Source organism: Nycticebus coucang, chromosome 3 (genome assembly GCF_027406575.1).
Source record: "Nycticebus coucang isolate mNycCou1 chromosome 3, mNycCou1.pri, whole genome shotgun sequence".
In the NCBI taxonomy this organism is placed as follows: Eukaryota; Metazoa; Chordata; class Mammalia; order Primates; family Lorisidae; genus Nycticebus; species Nycticebus coucang.
In genome coordinates, this window is record NC_069782.1 from 69109568 (window position 1) to 69125662 (window position 16095).

The 16095-nt window shown below is 45.3% G+C and overlaps 1 protein-coding gene across 5 annotated transcripts in view; it reads right to left on the minus strand.

The window, feature by feature from the left end:
* AKAP8L (A-kinase anchoring protein 8 like) overlaps positions 1-15250 on the minus strand; it is a 42098-nt gene extending 26848 nt beyond the window's left edge. For 2 of the 5 annotated variants that reach the window (XM_053584401.1, XM_053584397.1), the window contains exons 1-2: positions 15121-15250; positions 6083-6157 (exon numbers count right to left, since the gene is read on the minus strand). In XM_053584401.1, the coding sequence (XP_053440376.1) occupies positions 6083-6157; positions 15121-15133 (88 nt within the window). In that variant the 5' untranslated portion in view covers positions 15134-15250. Of the gene's footprint in view, positions 1-6082; positions 6158-11740; positions 11759-15120 lie in introns of those variants that run through there. The other 3 variants (XM_053584398.1, XM_053584399.1, XM_053584400.1) reach the window with 3 other exon arrangements.
* Between the last annotated feature and the right edge of the window lie 845 nt (positions 15251-16095).

Consider the following 16095-nt stretch of genomic DNA (forward strand, 5'->3'; position numbering starts at 1 on the left):
TTGCTGCCCAGGAGCTTGTCAGCTGCCAGGACTAACTGTGCATTATACCTTGTTTCTGGTGAGACTTCAGTTGCTTCCTATTCCATATTCTTTCTGCCATGCACACAGGACATGCTCATCCCAAAGAAGGGGACTAGAGTTCAGGGAGACAGGAGCAAATATCCAGACCACAGTATAACATGCACGAGTGAACAGAAAAGATGAACCAGAGCGAACAGGTGGGGTGTGGTCCTCCACTCAGGCTCCTCCGCAAATCAATGCACGAACAGAATGGAAGAGCGATGTACCAGCTGAGGAACTATGTATGACCACTATGTTTAATGAACTACTGGCTTGAGAGCTCACAAAACAAAAATCTCCCTGGGCTAGGGAAACCAAAACAAAGGCTTCTCATCCACTTATTTATGCAATAGCTATCATCCTATGACCACACATGGAGCAAAGGCTTGCAGTCTCAGGCACTGCTGAGGAATGGAGTACTGCTTGCTGTTAAAGGAAAAGTTAATAACCAGAGAGCAGCATGGGACAGTCAGGAGCTGACAACCACTTGACCACTTGAGGAAAACGGGGCTAAGTAGCCATGCTGACAAGCAAAAAAAGAGGCTGACAAAGCCACACAAGGTACAAGCAGTTAGTTCTGGTGGCTGACAAGCACCTGGCGAGGTGGCTGTCTGCACTAGCAATAGTGGACACCACCTATCCAGGAAACAAGATGGGGATGGAAAGACAGACCCACTGGGGTTGTTTATTAGGCTACAATATAATCACTCCAGATTTCAGCTGCCAAAGAGCTACCAGATGGAGTGAGGAGGCATAGGAAAGGAAGCAGGAATGGGCATCAACTCTGTGAGCACCACTTTATGTTCCCAGGAAAGGCAGACAGTCTCTCTTGACCAGCAAGCTGTCAGAAGTCCCTTGAGACTGACAACACATGCTATGTGCTACTTGCTAAACCTAGAGAAACCCTGATGAACTCCCCAGTTGGTCCCTTCTGGACGAAGCATTTGTCTAGACTGGCGTTTGGGGATTCACAGAGACCAGCTCCTTCTGAAAGAACATCCCAATTCACTTCCAGACTCAGAGGAAGATGAAATCACTGCTCAGTAGGGAACTTTAAGGTTGTTTAAAGAAAGAAAAAAAAAACAGGAGATGGTCACAGTAAACAACATTTATAGAGCAAAAATAGAAAACAAATTAGGACAGCGCCTATGGCTCAGGGAGTGGGGTGCCCGTCCCATATACCAAGGGTGGCGGGTTTGAACCCAGCCCTGGCCAAACTGCAACAACAACAACAAAAGAAAACAAATTAAATGTTCAACTTTAAGGTAGCAGAGGTTTTATTATTTTTTTTTTTTGTAGAGACAGAGTCTCACTTTATGGCCCTCGGTAGAGTGCCGTGGCCTCACACAGCTCACAGCAACCTCCAACTCCTGGGCTTAAGCGATTCTCTTGCCTCAGCCTCCAAGTAGCTGGGACTACAGGCGCCCGCCACAACGCCCGGCTATTTTTTGGTTGCAGTTTGGTGGGGGCTGGGCTTGAACCCGCCACCCTCGGTATATGGGGCCAGCGCCTTACCGACTGAGCCATAGGCGCTGCCCTAGAGGTTTTATTTTTTAATTTTTTATTTTTTTGAGACAGAGTTTCACTTTGTTACCCTCGGCAGAGTGCCATGGCATCACAGCTCACAGCAATCTCAAACTCTTGGGCTCAAGTGATTCTGCTGCCTCAGACTACAGGTCTTTCTCTGGCTCAGGCTGGTCCCGAACCTGTGAGCTCAGGCAATCCACCTGCCTCAGCCTCCCAGCGTGCACGAGGCCCTGCCCCCAGCCTAGGTTTGTTTGTTTGTTTGTTTGTTTTGAGACAAAGTCTCACTCACTCTGCTGCTCCAGGCTAGAGTGCCCTGGCATCAGCCTAGCTCACAACAACCTCAAACTCCTGGGCTCAAGTGATCCCCATCTCAATCTTCTGAGTAGCTGGGACTAAAGGTGCCTGTAACAACCCTCAGTTAGTTTTATTTTAGTCAAGATGGAGGTCTCACTCTTGCTCAGGCTGGTCTCCAACTCCTGAGCTCAGGCAGTCTACCCTTCTTTGCCTCCCAGAGTACTAGGATTACAGTGTGAGTAAGCCACCTCGCCCCATCTACATATTAGATTAATCAGATTAAAAGTCTATCCGTTCATAACAGTAAGATATTGTGTAGGCACTAAAAAGAATTTATTATGCCTTATGTAGCACAGGGAAACGCTTCTTTTTTTTGGCCGGGGCTGGGTTTGAACCCATTACCTCCAGCATATGGGGCTGGCGCCCTACCCCTTTGAGCCACAGGCACCACCCGGAAATGCTTCTAACATAGCAAAATAAAACAATACACAATTCTAACCACTTGTAAATTACTCAACTACATAAAACAGGTAAACTGACAAAGATTAAATATTAAATATTAAAATGGTAAGAGCTTGGTTCACTGTTTTTCAAAATGTATTTAATGGGAGAACATGGTGGCTCATCTGTAATCCTACCACTTTGGGAGGCTGAGGCAGGTGGATTGCTTAAGCTCTTGAGTTTAAGACCAGCCTGAGCAAAAGCAAGACCCCGTCTCTACTAAAAAGAAAAAAAGAAAAAGAAAAAAGCTGGGCATAGTGACACACTCTGTAGTTCCAGCTACTCAGGAGACTGAGGCAACAGAATTGCTCAAGTCCAAGAATTTGAGGTTGCTGTGAGTTATGATGCCATGGGACTCTGCCCAGGGCAACAGAATAAGACTCTGTCTAAATAAATAAATAAAGAGGCTCGGCGCCTGTAGCACAGTGGTTATGGTGCTAACCACATACACCAAGGGTGGCGGGTTTGAACCCGGCCTGGGCCAGTTAAACAATGACAACTGCAACACAAAAATGGCCCGGCGTTGTGGCAGGTGGCTATAGTCCCAGCTACTTAGATGGCTGAGGCAAAAGAATCGCTTGAGCCCAGGAGTTTTGAGGTTCCTATGGGCTGTGACGCCCCAGCACTCTACCAAAGGTGACATGATTGAGACTGTCTCAAAAAAAAAAAAAAAAAAAAAAAGAGAGAGAGAAGAGGTCTCACTCTGTTGGGCAGACTGGAATGTAGTGGTAGGATCACAGCTCACTACATCCTTGAACTTCTGGGCTAAAGCGATCCTCTTGCCTCATCATCCTGAGTGGCTGGGACTAAAAGTATGCTCCACCACATCAGCTTTGTTTTTTTGAGACAGGGTCTGACTATGTTGTCCAGGCTGGTATAGAAATCCTAGCCTCAAACAATCTACCCATCTTGGCCTCCCAAAGTACTAGAATTACAGGTGTGAGCCACTGTCCACAGCCCTTAGGTGTGACTCTAACAAAATATGTATAGGAACTGTGTGCTGAAAACTACAAAACATTAATGAAAGAAATCAAAAACCTCTATAAGTGGGGAGACATATGTGGTCATGGATCATAAAACTTAATATTGTTAAGATGTTAATTCCTCCAAAGTAAAATCTATACCAGCCTGAGCAAGAGCAAGATTCCATCTCTACTGAAAAACAGAAAAATTAGCCAGGCATTGTGGTGGATGCCTGTAGTCCCAGCTACTCAGGAAGCTGAGGCAGGATTGCTCAATCCCAAGAGTTTGAGGTTGCTGTGAGTTATGGCACTCTACCAGGGTGACAGAGTGAGACTCTGCCTGAAGAAAACAAACAAAAAAAAAAATGATGAGAATATTTCAGATTGTATATGAAACCAGCACATTGTACCCCTTGATTGCACTAATGTACACAGCTATGATTTAACAATAAAAAAAAGAAAAAAAAATTGGTGCTTTTAATAAAGTTAACTATCAAAATGAAAAAAAAAAAAAAAGAACAACACAAATCCAAACTAATCTATAGATTTAAAATAATCTACAGACTGAAAGCTATCTCATTCAAAAATCTCTACTAAAAATAAAAAAATTAGCTGGGTATCATGGCAGGCGGCTATAATCCCAGCTACTCGAGAGGTTGCCCAAGAAACATAAGTTACTGTGAGCTATGACAATGCCAGTGCACTCTATGCAGGGCGGCAGAGTGAGACTCTGTCTTGGGGAAAAAAAAAAAAAAAACCCTGATGAAATGACGGTTAAAAAGCACAGAACTAAAATGTCCAAGACAATTTTGGAAAAAAGAACAAACCTGGAGGACTCACATTAGTTTATTTCAAGACTTAATTATCTAGTAATCAAGACTGTTACTGAAGAAAATTTAGATGTACAGACCAATGGGACTGAATTAAAATCTGGAAAGAGAACCACAATACATGGTCAACTGATCTTCAACAAAGGTACCAGGGCAATTCAATACAGGAAAGATAGTCTTTTCAACAAATGGGTGCTGGAACAATTGTATATTTATATGCCAAAAAGAAAAAAAGGAAGAAGAAAATCTTGACCTGTCCTATACATCCTGTAGAAAATTTAATTCAAAATAGACTGTAGACCAAATTTAAACCTGAAATTAAAATACCTAAAAGAATATTTATTTATTTATTTTTGAGACAGTCTCATTTTGTCGCCCTCGGTAGAGGGCTGTGGCGTCACAGCTCACAGCAACCTCCAGCTCTTGGGCTTAGGCGATTCTCTTGCCTCAGCCTCCCGAGTTGCCGGGACTGTGCCATTTTTTTATTTTTTTGTAGAGACAGTCTCACTTTACCGCCCTCGGTAGAGTGCCATGACATCACAGGACTCACAGCAACCTCCAACTCCTGGGCTTACGCACTTCTCTTGCCTTAGCCTCCTGAGCAGCTGGGACTACAGGCACCTGCCACAACGCCCAGCTATTTTTTTGTTGCAGTTTGGACGGGGCTGGGTTTGAACCCGCCACCCTTGGTACCGTTTTCCCCAAAGACATCCTCTGAAAATAAGACCTACTTACAGGAAAGATAAGACCTCCCCTGAAAATAAGACCTAGCGCATCTTTGGGAGCACACCTTAAAATAAGACACTGTCTTATTTTCAGGGAAACAGGGTATATGGGGCCGGTGCCCTACTGACTGAGCCATAGGCACCGCCCCCCCCCACCCCACCCCCCAAGCTATTTTTGTTGCCGTTGCCACTGCTGTTTTAGCTGGCCAGGGCCAGGTTCGAACCCATCACCCTCAGTTTATGGGGCCAGAGCCCCACCCACTGAGCCACAGGCGCCGCCCCTAAAGATCATTTAGAAGAAAACCTTTGTGACCTTGAGTTAGGCATAGATTTCCTAAATAAAACAGCAAAATCATGATTCATTAAAGAAAGGATTGATGAATGGGATTGAAGGCAAACAAATCACGTTTTTCTTCATTTATAAAATGCCTGATACCTTCTTATCCAAAACATTTTTAAAAGGTTTGAGACTCCTGAGGGATGTCACCTGTGTAAGCTCAGTCTTAAATCCTCTTAGTAAAACAAATTACCCATCTCAGTAACCAAGATATTATCCTTATTAGTTCCAAAGAGGACTCCTTTTTAACAGACATCCTCAGTCACAGACACCCAAAAGACCAGCCTCTGTGAATTGTGTTGGTAGTGTCTTCTGAATCAAGGGATTAAGTGTTTGTATCCACACCTGAGTAACCGATCAAATATTTTTCACTCAACCCTGTGTGTATGGAGCTCACTAGCTTGAGGCAGCCTGACTACACCTCTAAAAGCCTGTTAGATTTATATACTCAGCTTTTCTTCTACAGCGGTACTCCTCCAGGGTTAGGGGGCTAAGTTAATAGCTCAGTTTTCCCTGGACCAATCCTTTGGATTTTGATTATCCACTGTCTTTCCTGGTCCCTCAAGGGGATTTTCTGAAGTCAGATCTTTTATCAAAGACCAAAGGCACAAAATGATAAAAGGTCAAAGGAATCAATCATTTACAGTCTAGCTTGCTCAACAGATACCTTCTCATAATTGCTCCAAAGGAAAGTACTAGCTAGCTATTCAAATGGCAGACCACCCCATACCATTTTACACAAGTTTAGACTTAGAAGGGTGACAGCAAAGCCAAAGGCAGCTAAGAAAACAACGGACTGCTCGCTCTGGAAGAATGTTCTGACTATTGCCAAGGGCCCACACTTACCATAATCACAGGTGGGCTGAGCACTGGTGTCGGAGTATGTAGACTGCAAAGTGGTTTCAGATCCCTGGACAAAGCCTAAACATATATGAAACGTGGTTAATTACCCCAAGCATGCAGCTGGAAAATGACCTAAGAGTATCCTTCAGTATAGACTTGCTGGTAGGCCCTCCCCTCCATGGAAAGCTACCAAATCTCTAGATTTCAACTTTTTTTTTTTTTTTGAGATAGAGCCTCAAGCTGTCACCCTGGGTAGAGTGCCGTAGTATCACAACTCACAGCAACCTCCAATTCCTGGGCTCAAGCCATTCTCCTGCCTCCACCTCCCAAGTAGCTGGGATTACAGGCACCCACCACAACACCTGGCTATTTTTTGGTTGTAGCCGTCATTGTTGTTTGGCGGGCCTGGGCTGGATTCGAACCCGCCAGCTCAGGTGTATGTGGCTGGCGCCTTAGCCGCTTGAGCCATAGGCGCCGAGCCTAGATTTCAACTTTAATTAGACCTCCAAAACATAATGTTTGGAATGCCAAGCTACGTTTAACTTGCTATACCAGAAGCGTGAATGAAAAATTTTAAACGTTTAAGTCAGGAATGCATTTTGATAAATGAGTACTCAAATTATCATTCAGTTAAAATAAGAATACTTATATCAAATCACTAAAAGGATACAAACAAGAATGGGAGTTAGCTTTGAAAAAATGTTAAAGCAAATAATAACTCATCTCTCACCCTGCCCCAAATCTGAAATAGAAACTGCTTTTGATTTTAGTTTTCCCATTAAAAAAAGTGTGTATAGGCAGGTGCTGTGGCTCATGCCTGTAATCCCAGCACTTCGGGGGACCAAGACAGGAGGAGTGCTTGAGAACAGGAGTTCAAGACCACCCTGGGCAATGTAGTAAGAACCCCCATCCCTACAAAAAGTAAAAGTTAGTCAGGTTTGGTGGTATGTGCCTATAGTCACAGGCACTTGGGAAGCTGAGGCAAGAGGACTACTTGAGCCCAAGAGCTTAAGGCTGCAGAGAGCTATCATCACACCACTGCCTGATCAATAGAGCAAGATCTTTTCTCTTAAAAAAAAAAAAAAAAAAAAAAAACTTGTGCATTTTATATTATATATTTTTTAATTTTATTATTTTTTTTTTGAGACAGAGTCTCACTATGTCACCCTCAGTAGAGTGCTGTGGCGTTACAACTCACAGCAACCTCAAACTCTGGGCTTAAGCGATTCTCTTGCCTTAGCCTCCTAAGCAGTTTGGGACTACAGGTGCCCACCACAACACCTGGCTATTTTTTTGGTTGCAGTTGTCATTACTGTTTAGCTGGCCCATGCTGGGCTGGAACCTACCAGCCTCGGTGCATGTGGCTGGCACCATAACCACTGAGCTATAGGCACTGAGCCCATATTTCTTAAATGTAATTATTTAAGAAATCAGATGGAAATAAGTATTATTACGTATATAAAATTTCTATCTTCTCAACTCTCAAACTATTTCCCCACTTTTTTTTTTGAGATAGAGTGTCACTATGTTGCCCTCTGTAGAGTGCTGTAATATCACAGCTCACAGCAACCTCAAACTCTTGGGCTTAAGTGATTCTCTTGCCTCAGCCTCCCAAGTAGCTGGGACTACAGGCGCCCACCACAATGCCCAGCTATCTTTTTGATGCAGTTGTCATTGTTGTTTAACAGGCTCAGGCTAGCTTGAACCCGCCAGCCTCGGTGCATATGGCCATGCTGTGGCTACTGTCCTATGGGTGCCAACCCTAAAATGATTTACTCTTAACACTGAAACTATTATTATTTTTTTATTGAGACAGAATCTCACTTTGTCACCCTTGGTAGAGTGCTGTGGTGTCATAGCTCACAGCAACCTCAAATTCTTGGGCTCAAGCCATTTTCTTGCCTCAGCCTCCCTAGTAGCTGGGACTACAGGGTGCCTGCCACAATGCCCGGCTATTTTGTTTTGTTTGTTTAGCAGGCCCCGGCCAGGTTCGAACCCACCAGCCCAGGAGCATGTGGCCAGCACCCTAACCACTGAGCAATGGGCACCCCCTCCTTAACACTGAAATTGTAACAGATGCCATAACAGAGGTAATCATTTGCTTGTTCCCATTAGAGTCAACTCATGGCCTGAAAATTACAGCCTGTACCTCTAATAGCTTTTTTACAACAAAAACTCAAACCAGTGGCATTCTCTTTATTTGTTGATAGACTATTTTATCTCTTAAGATCACAGCAAGTGCTGAACAAGTGCTTCCCCTCAGAGGACTAAGACAGTTTTTCTGCATGATATCATTTTATCCTCACCACAGCTAATAAGGGAGACTGGGCATTTCCTACAGGTTCAAAAGATCTGAAAACCAAGTGTTCTCCACAAATAATGGTGCCAAAACTCACTGTGGGGCCAAAATGACCTATGAGAACATATACAGTGTTTTTGTCCCCCTCAATGCAGAATTCATGTTTTAAATATAGGGTGCTGCCCTAGAATCCAGTGTGACTTCTCTGAAGCTGGAATTCCAAAACACATCCATCTCCAAGGCTTCCAAATAAGGATCTGTGAACCCAACTTTATTTTACTTCCTAGATAAGGGAACTGGACCCTGAGGATAGAGGAAACCCAAACCACAAAGATCCAACCTTTTCTACCCTTTCTAATTAAAGAGGATAGGAATCCAAATGGATTCCTTCCAAGGTTTAGACATCTTCCTGAGATCCCTAAATTCCAAGCATTCATGATTAATTACAATTGTCTCCAAGAAACAAAGTATTTATTGAAGAGTTAACCTAGAGCAAAGTCTTATAATGTAAAAAGCACCAGACCTCTGCCTTCTCCACTGTTTGCTCAACCAGCAAAATGGCCCCAGACTTTATTTAGGTGATGTGGCTTGTGAGAGGTTTTGGCATAGAACCCAGGGGAGGGTCTGCAAGAAAGGCGAGAGGCCAATCCAGGGACAAGGGAAGACTTTAACAGAGGGGAAAAGGACAATGAAGAATGACCAGGTGTCAGCTCCCACACAGTAGCAAAAGTCTTTCAATAGCCCTACTAATATAGCTAGTATAGCTGAAATGGGTAAGTGAGCCTTGGGCTCTTCTCTAGTGCAGGTCAGGATTATAGGCATATCCTTAGTACTACCCAGGATGTGGGTAGGGTGTTTCCAGGAACTCTGGCCTTGAGCCACTCCAGGAGTCTGGGGAAGGGATTGTTGAGTTTCTGACCTGATTTTCTGAAATGGCTGCACTCCTGTCAGGGTTATGAGTATTCCTTTCCCACAGTAAGTACCACAACTGAAGCTAGAAGCCTACCATACACCTAAAGGAGTGATTTTCAACTAGTGTGCCATGAGAGGATCTTAAGCACGCTGCAAAATTTTTTGAAGATCATTAATTATTTTCTAAGAAAGTTCAAAGCACAGCCAGGCGTGATGGCTCACACCTGTAATCCTAGTACTCTGGGAGGCCAAGGTGAGACCAGCCTGAACAAAAGGGAGACCCCTGTCTCTACTAAAATCGAAGAACTGAGGCAAGAGGATTACTTGAGCCCAAGAGTTGGAGGTTGCTGTGAGATATGACACTAAGCACTTTACCCAGGGAAACAGCCTGAGACTCTGTTTCAAAAAAAAAGTTCAGGTTCAGTGCCAGCCACATACACCTGAACTGGAGGGTTCGAATCCAGCCCAGGCCCACCAAACAACAATGACGGCTGCAACCAAAAAAAAAAAAAAAAAGTTCAAAGCACAGTTAAGTATATTCTTTCTTTGATCAACATAATTTAAGTGTGTGGTGAAAAGTTTAACTACAGATTCAAGTGTGCGGTGAGATAAAAAAAAAAAAACCTGAAAAACACTGCCGTAAAGAAATGTATATTTGCCTCAGCACCTGTAGCACAGAGGATATGGCGTCAGCCACATACACGGAGGCTGGCGTGGTAAACAGTACCAGGGGTGGTTAAGTGAGACTCTGTCTCTACAAAAAAATTAAAAAAAGAAAATAGAAATCTATAGTCTGGACCGGGCACTGTGGCTCACACCAGTAATTCTAGCACTTTGGGTAGCCAAGATGGGTGGATTGCTTGAGCTCAGGAGTCTAAAACCCGCCTGAGCAAAAAAGTGAGACCCCCATTGCTACTAAAAATAGAAAAAAAAAAAAAAAAACTAGCTAGAAGTTACCAGGCCAGGTAAACAGTAATGACAACTGCAACAACAATAACAAAAAATAGCCAGGCATTGTGGCGGGTGCCTGTAGTCCCAGCTACTTGGGAGGCTGAGCCAAGGGAATCGCTTATGCCCAAGAGTTTGAGGTTGCTGTGAGCTCTGACATCACAGCATTCTACCAAGGGCAGCATAGTGAGTCTCTGTCTCAAAAAACAAACAAACAAAGAAACGTATATTGGAATACAATAAGCAGGCCACAATGCAAAAGACCTACTTGTATGTTTAGCAGAGAGGGGCCCTGATTGTTCTTTGGGAAAAAAGAAAGACAATCCATCTAACCTTCACAGTTCAACAGCAATCTCTGCTCTAATTCTGTTCTCCTACATTAACATCCTATTTTATAATATTATCTCTCCAGAGCAGGCCTTTCTTTAGCCAGCCGTGGCTCCTAATATAAATAAACTCTGATTTGGCTCATCAAGTTATCTCTTGTTGGTTCAATTCACTGACCTGATCAGCTCTGGGTGAGAAGAATAAAATATGCCCTATTTGGCTCTAAAAAACTAAGGGCAGACTATGGATTTTTTTTTTTTTCCTGAGACAGAGTCTCACTTTGGATAGAGTGAGTAGATAGAGTGTCATGGCATCATAGCTCACAACAACCTCAACTCCTGGGCTCAAGCAATACTCTTGCCTCAGCCTCCTGAGTAGTTGGGACTATAGGCACCTGCGGTAACTTCTAGCTAGTTTTTTTTTTTTCTATTTTTAGTAGCAATGGGGGGGTCTCACTTTTTTGCTCAGGTGGGTTTTAGACTCCTGAGCTCAAGCAATCCACCCATCTTGGCTACCCAAAGTGCTAGAATTACTGGTGTGAGCCACAGTGCCCGGTCCAGACTATAGATTTCTATTTTCTTTTTTTAATTTTTTTGTAGAGACAGAGTCTCACTTAACCACCCTTGGTAGAGTGCCATGATGTCACAGGACTCACAGCAACCTCCAGCTCTCGGGCTTTCGCGATTCTCCAGCCTCAGCCTCCTGAACAGCTGGACTATAGAGTTCTAATTCTACAGCACTGCCCCTCTATCTTAGCCAACCTGTCTTTTCATCTTTTTTGCTCAAAAATACAAACACTTCTCAGTTTTATTCTTTTCTTTCTTTTTCATTTTTTTTAAAAAGTATATTCCTTGAAGCAATAATACAGAGTGACTAAAAATGGAGGACAAGTGGAATTAGATTAGGTTGCCTCCAACCTCCATGATGTGAGCCAAGAATAGGGTAGCAACCATCCTCCAAGGATTCTTGTCTCTTCCCATTATGTGCTTTCCTCCCAAACAGAGGTAGCCAACATAACCAATAAGATCTGTAGTATTTCTCTAAAACTAGCACATTGGGAGGCCAAAGTGGGATGATAGCTTGAGGACAGGATTTTGAGACCAGCCTGACCAAGAGCCAAGCCCAGTGTCTATTGAAAAAAAAAAAAAAAAAAAAAAAAAAATGGGGGGCAGTACTTGTGGCTCAGTGAGCAGGGCACCGGCTCCATACACTGAGGGTGGAGGGTTCAAACCCAGCTCGGGCCAAAATGCAACAAAAAATAGCTGGGCGTTGTGGTGGGCACCTGTTGTCCCAGCTACTCAGGAGGCTGAGGCAAGAGAATCGCCTAAGCCCAAGAGCCCATGTTGCTGTGAGCACTCTACCAAGGGCAACAAAGTGAGATTGTCTCTGGAAAAAAAAAAAACAAAAAACAAAAAACAAAATTACAGAAATGACCAAGTATGTTTTATGGAGAGAGCCACATGACAAAGAACAGCCAGCATCATTCTCCTGCATAGGAGTTTAAGTCATCTTGGAAGTGGGACCTCCAGCCCTAGTCAAGCTGTCAGATGACTACAGTCCAGGTGGATCAGGTACCCTAAAGGTAACCTCATGGTTACATATCCCAAGCTATCCCAAGCCCAAACTACCCAGCTAAACTATTTGCCCATTCCTAACACAAAGAAACTGAGGTAAGATAATATTTCTATAAATAGATTAGTAGCACTGGGCAGCACCTGTGGCTCAAAGAGTAGTGCACCAGCCCCATATACTGAAGGTGGCGGGTTCAAACCCGACCCCAGCCAAAAACTACAAAAAAGAAAAAAAAAAAAAAATCGAAGTAACTGAGTTAAAAAGACAAGTTAGGGCTCTGCGCCTGTAGCTCAAGCAGCTAAGGTGCCAGCCACATACACCAAAGCTGGCGGGTTAGAATCCGGCCTGGACTTGCCAAACAACGACAACTACAACCAAAAATAGCTGGGCGTTGTGGCAGGCACCTGTAGTGCCAGCTACTCGGGAGGCTGAGGCAGGAGAATCACTTGAACCCAGGAGTTGGAGGTTGCTATGAGCTGTGATGCCACAGCACTCTATCCAGGCCGACGGCCTGAGGCTTTGTCTCAAAAAAAAAAAAAAAAAAGACAAGTTAGGGGGCTGGGCATGGTGGCTCAACACCTGTGAGGCCAAGGTGGGAGGCTCCCCTGAGCTCAGGAATTTGAGACCAACCTAAGCAAAAGAGCAAAACCCCATCTCCATTAAAAAATTAAAACAAAACAGAACAAAAACAAAAAACAAAAAACAAAACTTGCCAGGCCTTGTGGCAGGCACCTGTAGTCCCAGCTACTTGTGAGGCAAGAGGATCACTTCAATGTAGGAGTTTAAGTTATTGTGAGCTAGGCTGACCCTCCCAGGCACTCTAGCCTGAGCAACAGTGAGGGCTTGTCTCAAAAAACAAAACAAAAAAGGACACTTTAGTGGTCTATTCCCATTATAACGCTACCATGATTTTCAGTTTCTCAAGATCAAGGAAAAACTAATCATTATCTCATTAGTTTGGGTATCACAGCCTATAAGACTTAGAGCTGAAATTCAGGGTTGGCCATTAGTGACCTCTCTAATTCAGTTACCTCATCTATAAAAATAAATGCTTCAGGCACCTGTAGCTCAATGGTTAGAGCACTGCCCCCCAACCCCACTCTGTGCACTGGGGGTGGCGGGTTTGAACCTGGCTAGGGCCTGCTAACCACAAAATATAAAATAAAATAAATGCTCCATTATTAAGCTACTCCACAGCATCCAACCACTCATCTTCTGGTTTCTTCAGTAGTCCTGCCCCTAAAAACCATAAAACCATCTTCTAGTTCTTGGAAGGATATGGTGAAGAGAATTACATCCCAATACCAGAAATGTCAACAACCCTAATTAATATCTTTTCTCTGGAACTAGAAAAGCTACAGAAATGTTCTGATAGAGCTGCCCAATCTTGGCGTTACTGATGCTTGGGCCTAGATAATTCTTTGTGGCACTGCAACGAATCTCAAGCAGTGTATGATGTTGAGCAGCATCCCTGATTTCTATCCACCAGATGCCAGGAGCATCCCCACCCCAAGACATGACAACCAAAAAGGACTCCAGACCCTGCTACATGTCCTCTGGGGGCAGAATCACCCCTGGTTGAGAACTAGTGGACTGGGATATGATTGCCAGAAAAATGGGGGTTCTTGGCAAGCTCTTGACCTGGGAAATAGAGTAGGGAGGACTGGCACTACCTTCTTGCCTATGCCAACATAAAGCAGCCCACAAAGGAGCCCTAGTGGCTAGAGTTCCATTCTCATTCCTGAACATTCTGAGTAGAATGCAGGTTACCCAGCAACCACATACGCCCAAGCTTGTAATACCTCCACCAAAGAGGGAGGCCTAGTATGGCTACTGGATGAGAAGCCTCTTTGGTCACTACCAAGGCAAATCGAGGCTGCCTTGGCAATTCACCTGGTGACAATTTAGTTTCTCAAGCATATCCCTGGTGGAGGCGATGAGGGGGAGAGAAGGTCCTCTCAGATCTCATCACCCACCCTCCCTTTTGCTCAAAATCCCACTGGCTTCCCTGGCTTATCTAATAAGCCAGGTAGCTCCTGCTCGTGGGTCAGATACCTTTACTTCCTCACTCCAGTTAAGTCTCGGTTCAAATGCCACCTTTTTACCATTTAATGGAGCAACCCCCTCACAGTACTGACCAGTCCAGAATAGATCCTCGACGCATTTGTTTGCCTATTAAGATATGTTCTCCCCTATAATGTGCTTGAGAAATTCTAGTCAGTATTCCCAGTCCTCATGCAGCACGTGACATGATAAATTTTGACAGATGTTGAGTGAATTAGCGTGGTAGCTAGCCATACCTTGCCAAGGCTCGTGCTCAGCCCAAACCCTTCAAATATTTATTTATTCCCCTGGGGCTTGGCGCCTCTCCCAATTCTGGGACGGGCAAAAAGAGAGTGGGTGGGGGGCGGCACCTGTGGCTAAAGGAGTAGGGCGCCGGTCCCATATGCCGGAGGTGGCGGGTTCAAACCCAGCCCCGGCCAAAAACCAAAAAAAAAAAAAAAAAAAAGAGAGAGTGGGTGGGATAGGAGTAGGGGGTAGCTGCGGCGGTTTTGCAGAAAAACTGCGCGGGGGAGGGCGCGGCAATGGCGACGGCAGTCGAGCGTGCTGACTGTTCTGAAGGGCTAAGGCCTGAGAAGAGGCGACCTGTGGGGTCGGGGTCCCAGGACTACGGGCCAGAGAAGGACGTGGTTGGGAGCAGGGACCTCAAGCACCGAAGCCCGGGGCCCACAGACACAAGTGACAGAAGCCAAGACCTCGAGCGGCCCAGAAGCCAAAACACCAGGCTACCAGCACAGAGAACTGAGGCGCCGAAGCGTGACGGGAGCGACCCTTAGAGTACTGTTCTGCGGCGCCATTTTGTGGCCGCAGAGAGAGCAGTGACGGGGCCCCGGGGGAGGTGTGGGTGAGCCTGGCGCGGCACCGCCAAGTCCCTGTTGCGTCCCCGACCCGGTCCCCCTGGTCCCCACCCTGCAGAGCCCACCTGTGTAGCTCATGGCGGTGGGGAACACTACGTCCAAGGACACCAGCGGCAGATCTGCGCCTACGACGCTGCAATAGCGGCTACAAGCGCCTGGGCACCTTCTACACACATCTGAGCCCCGCCTCCCGACAGCATTGGCTTGCGCCCGTCTCGGAATTCACACCCATTGGACCAACTCACTGTCTATCTCAGCATCTCCTCATGCCAGTGGCTGAAGCTGCTGCCAATCACATGGGACCCCCCCTCCTCTGTCCTGCCTACCGTTTATCCCAAGCCCGCAGTGATTGGCCAATACGAGCCGGCGGAGAGGTGGAGTTCCTTGGAGTCCGAAGGGGCGGGACGGAGCTGAGCACTCCGGAAAGGTCGGCGGCCCAAGCGCGGCCCAGCAGGAGGCCAGCGGAGCCCTGGACACCCGCCAGAGGGAGCTGGGTCTACGGCACACCCTGGGCACGGATTGGGTCCCATAGCTAACACGAAGGTGCTGTGCGAACCTGGGCTAATTTTTTCTTCCCTGGCCTTTAGCTCCAAAATGAGGATGGTAAAGCCTTGCTGGAATGAGAAAATTAAAGCTAAGCGCCGAAAACGTGATACACGTTGAGACATTACGCGAGAAAATGTATGTACAGCAATCAGTCTGGTGCCAGTGCACCGAATGTTATGTTTTGTTATTAATGGCAACCTAACGATAATATACTTTTATATTTACATAGCATGTTTATATTATGTAAGTCTGTTTGTATCAAGTATCATTCAAATGTTTGCTTATTTAAAAGATAAGAAAACTGGCTCGGCTCCTGTAGCTCAAGCGGCTAAGACGCCAGCCACATACAGCAGAGCTGGCAGGTTCAAAGGCAGCCCAGGCCTGCCAAACTACAATGACTGCTACAACCAAAAAATGGCTGGGCGTTGTGGCGGGCGCCTGTAGTCCCAGCTACCTGTGAGGCTGAGGCCAGAGAATCGCTGGAGCCCAGTAGT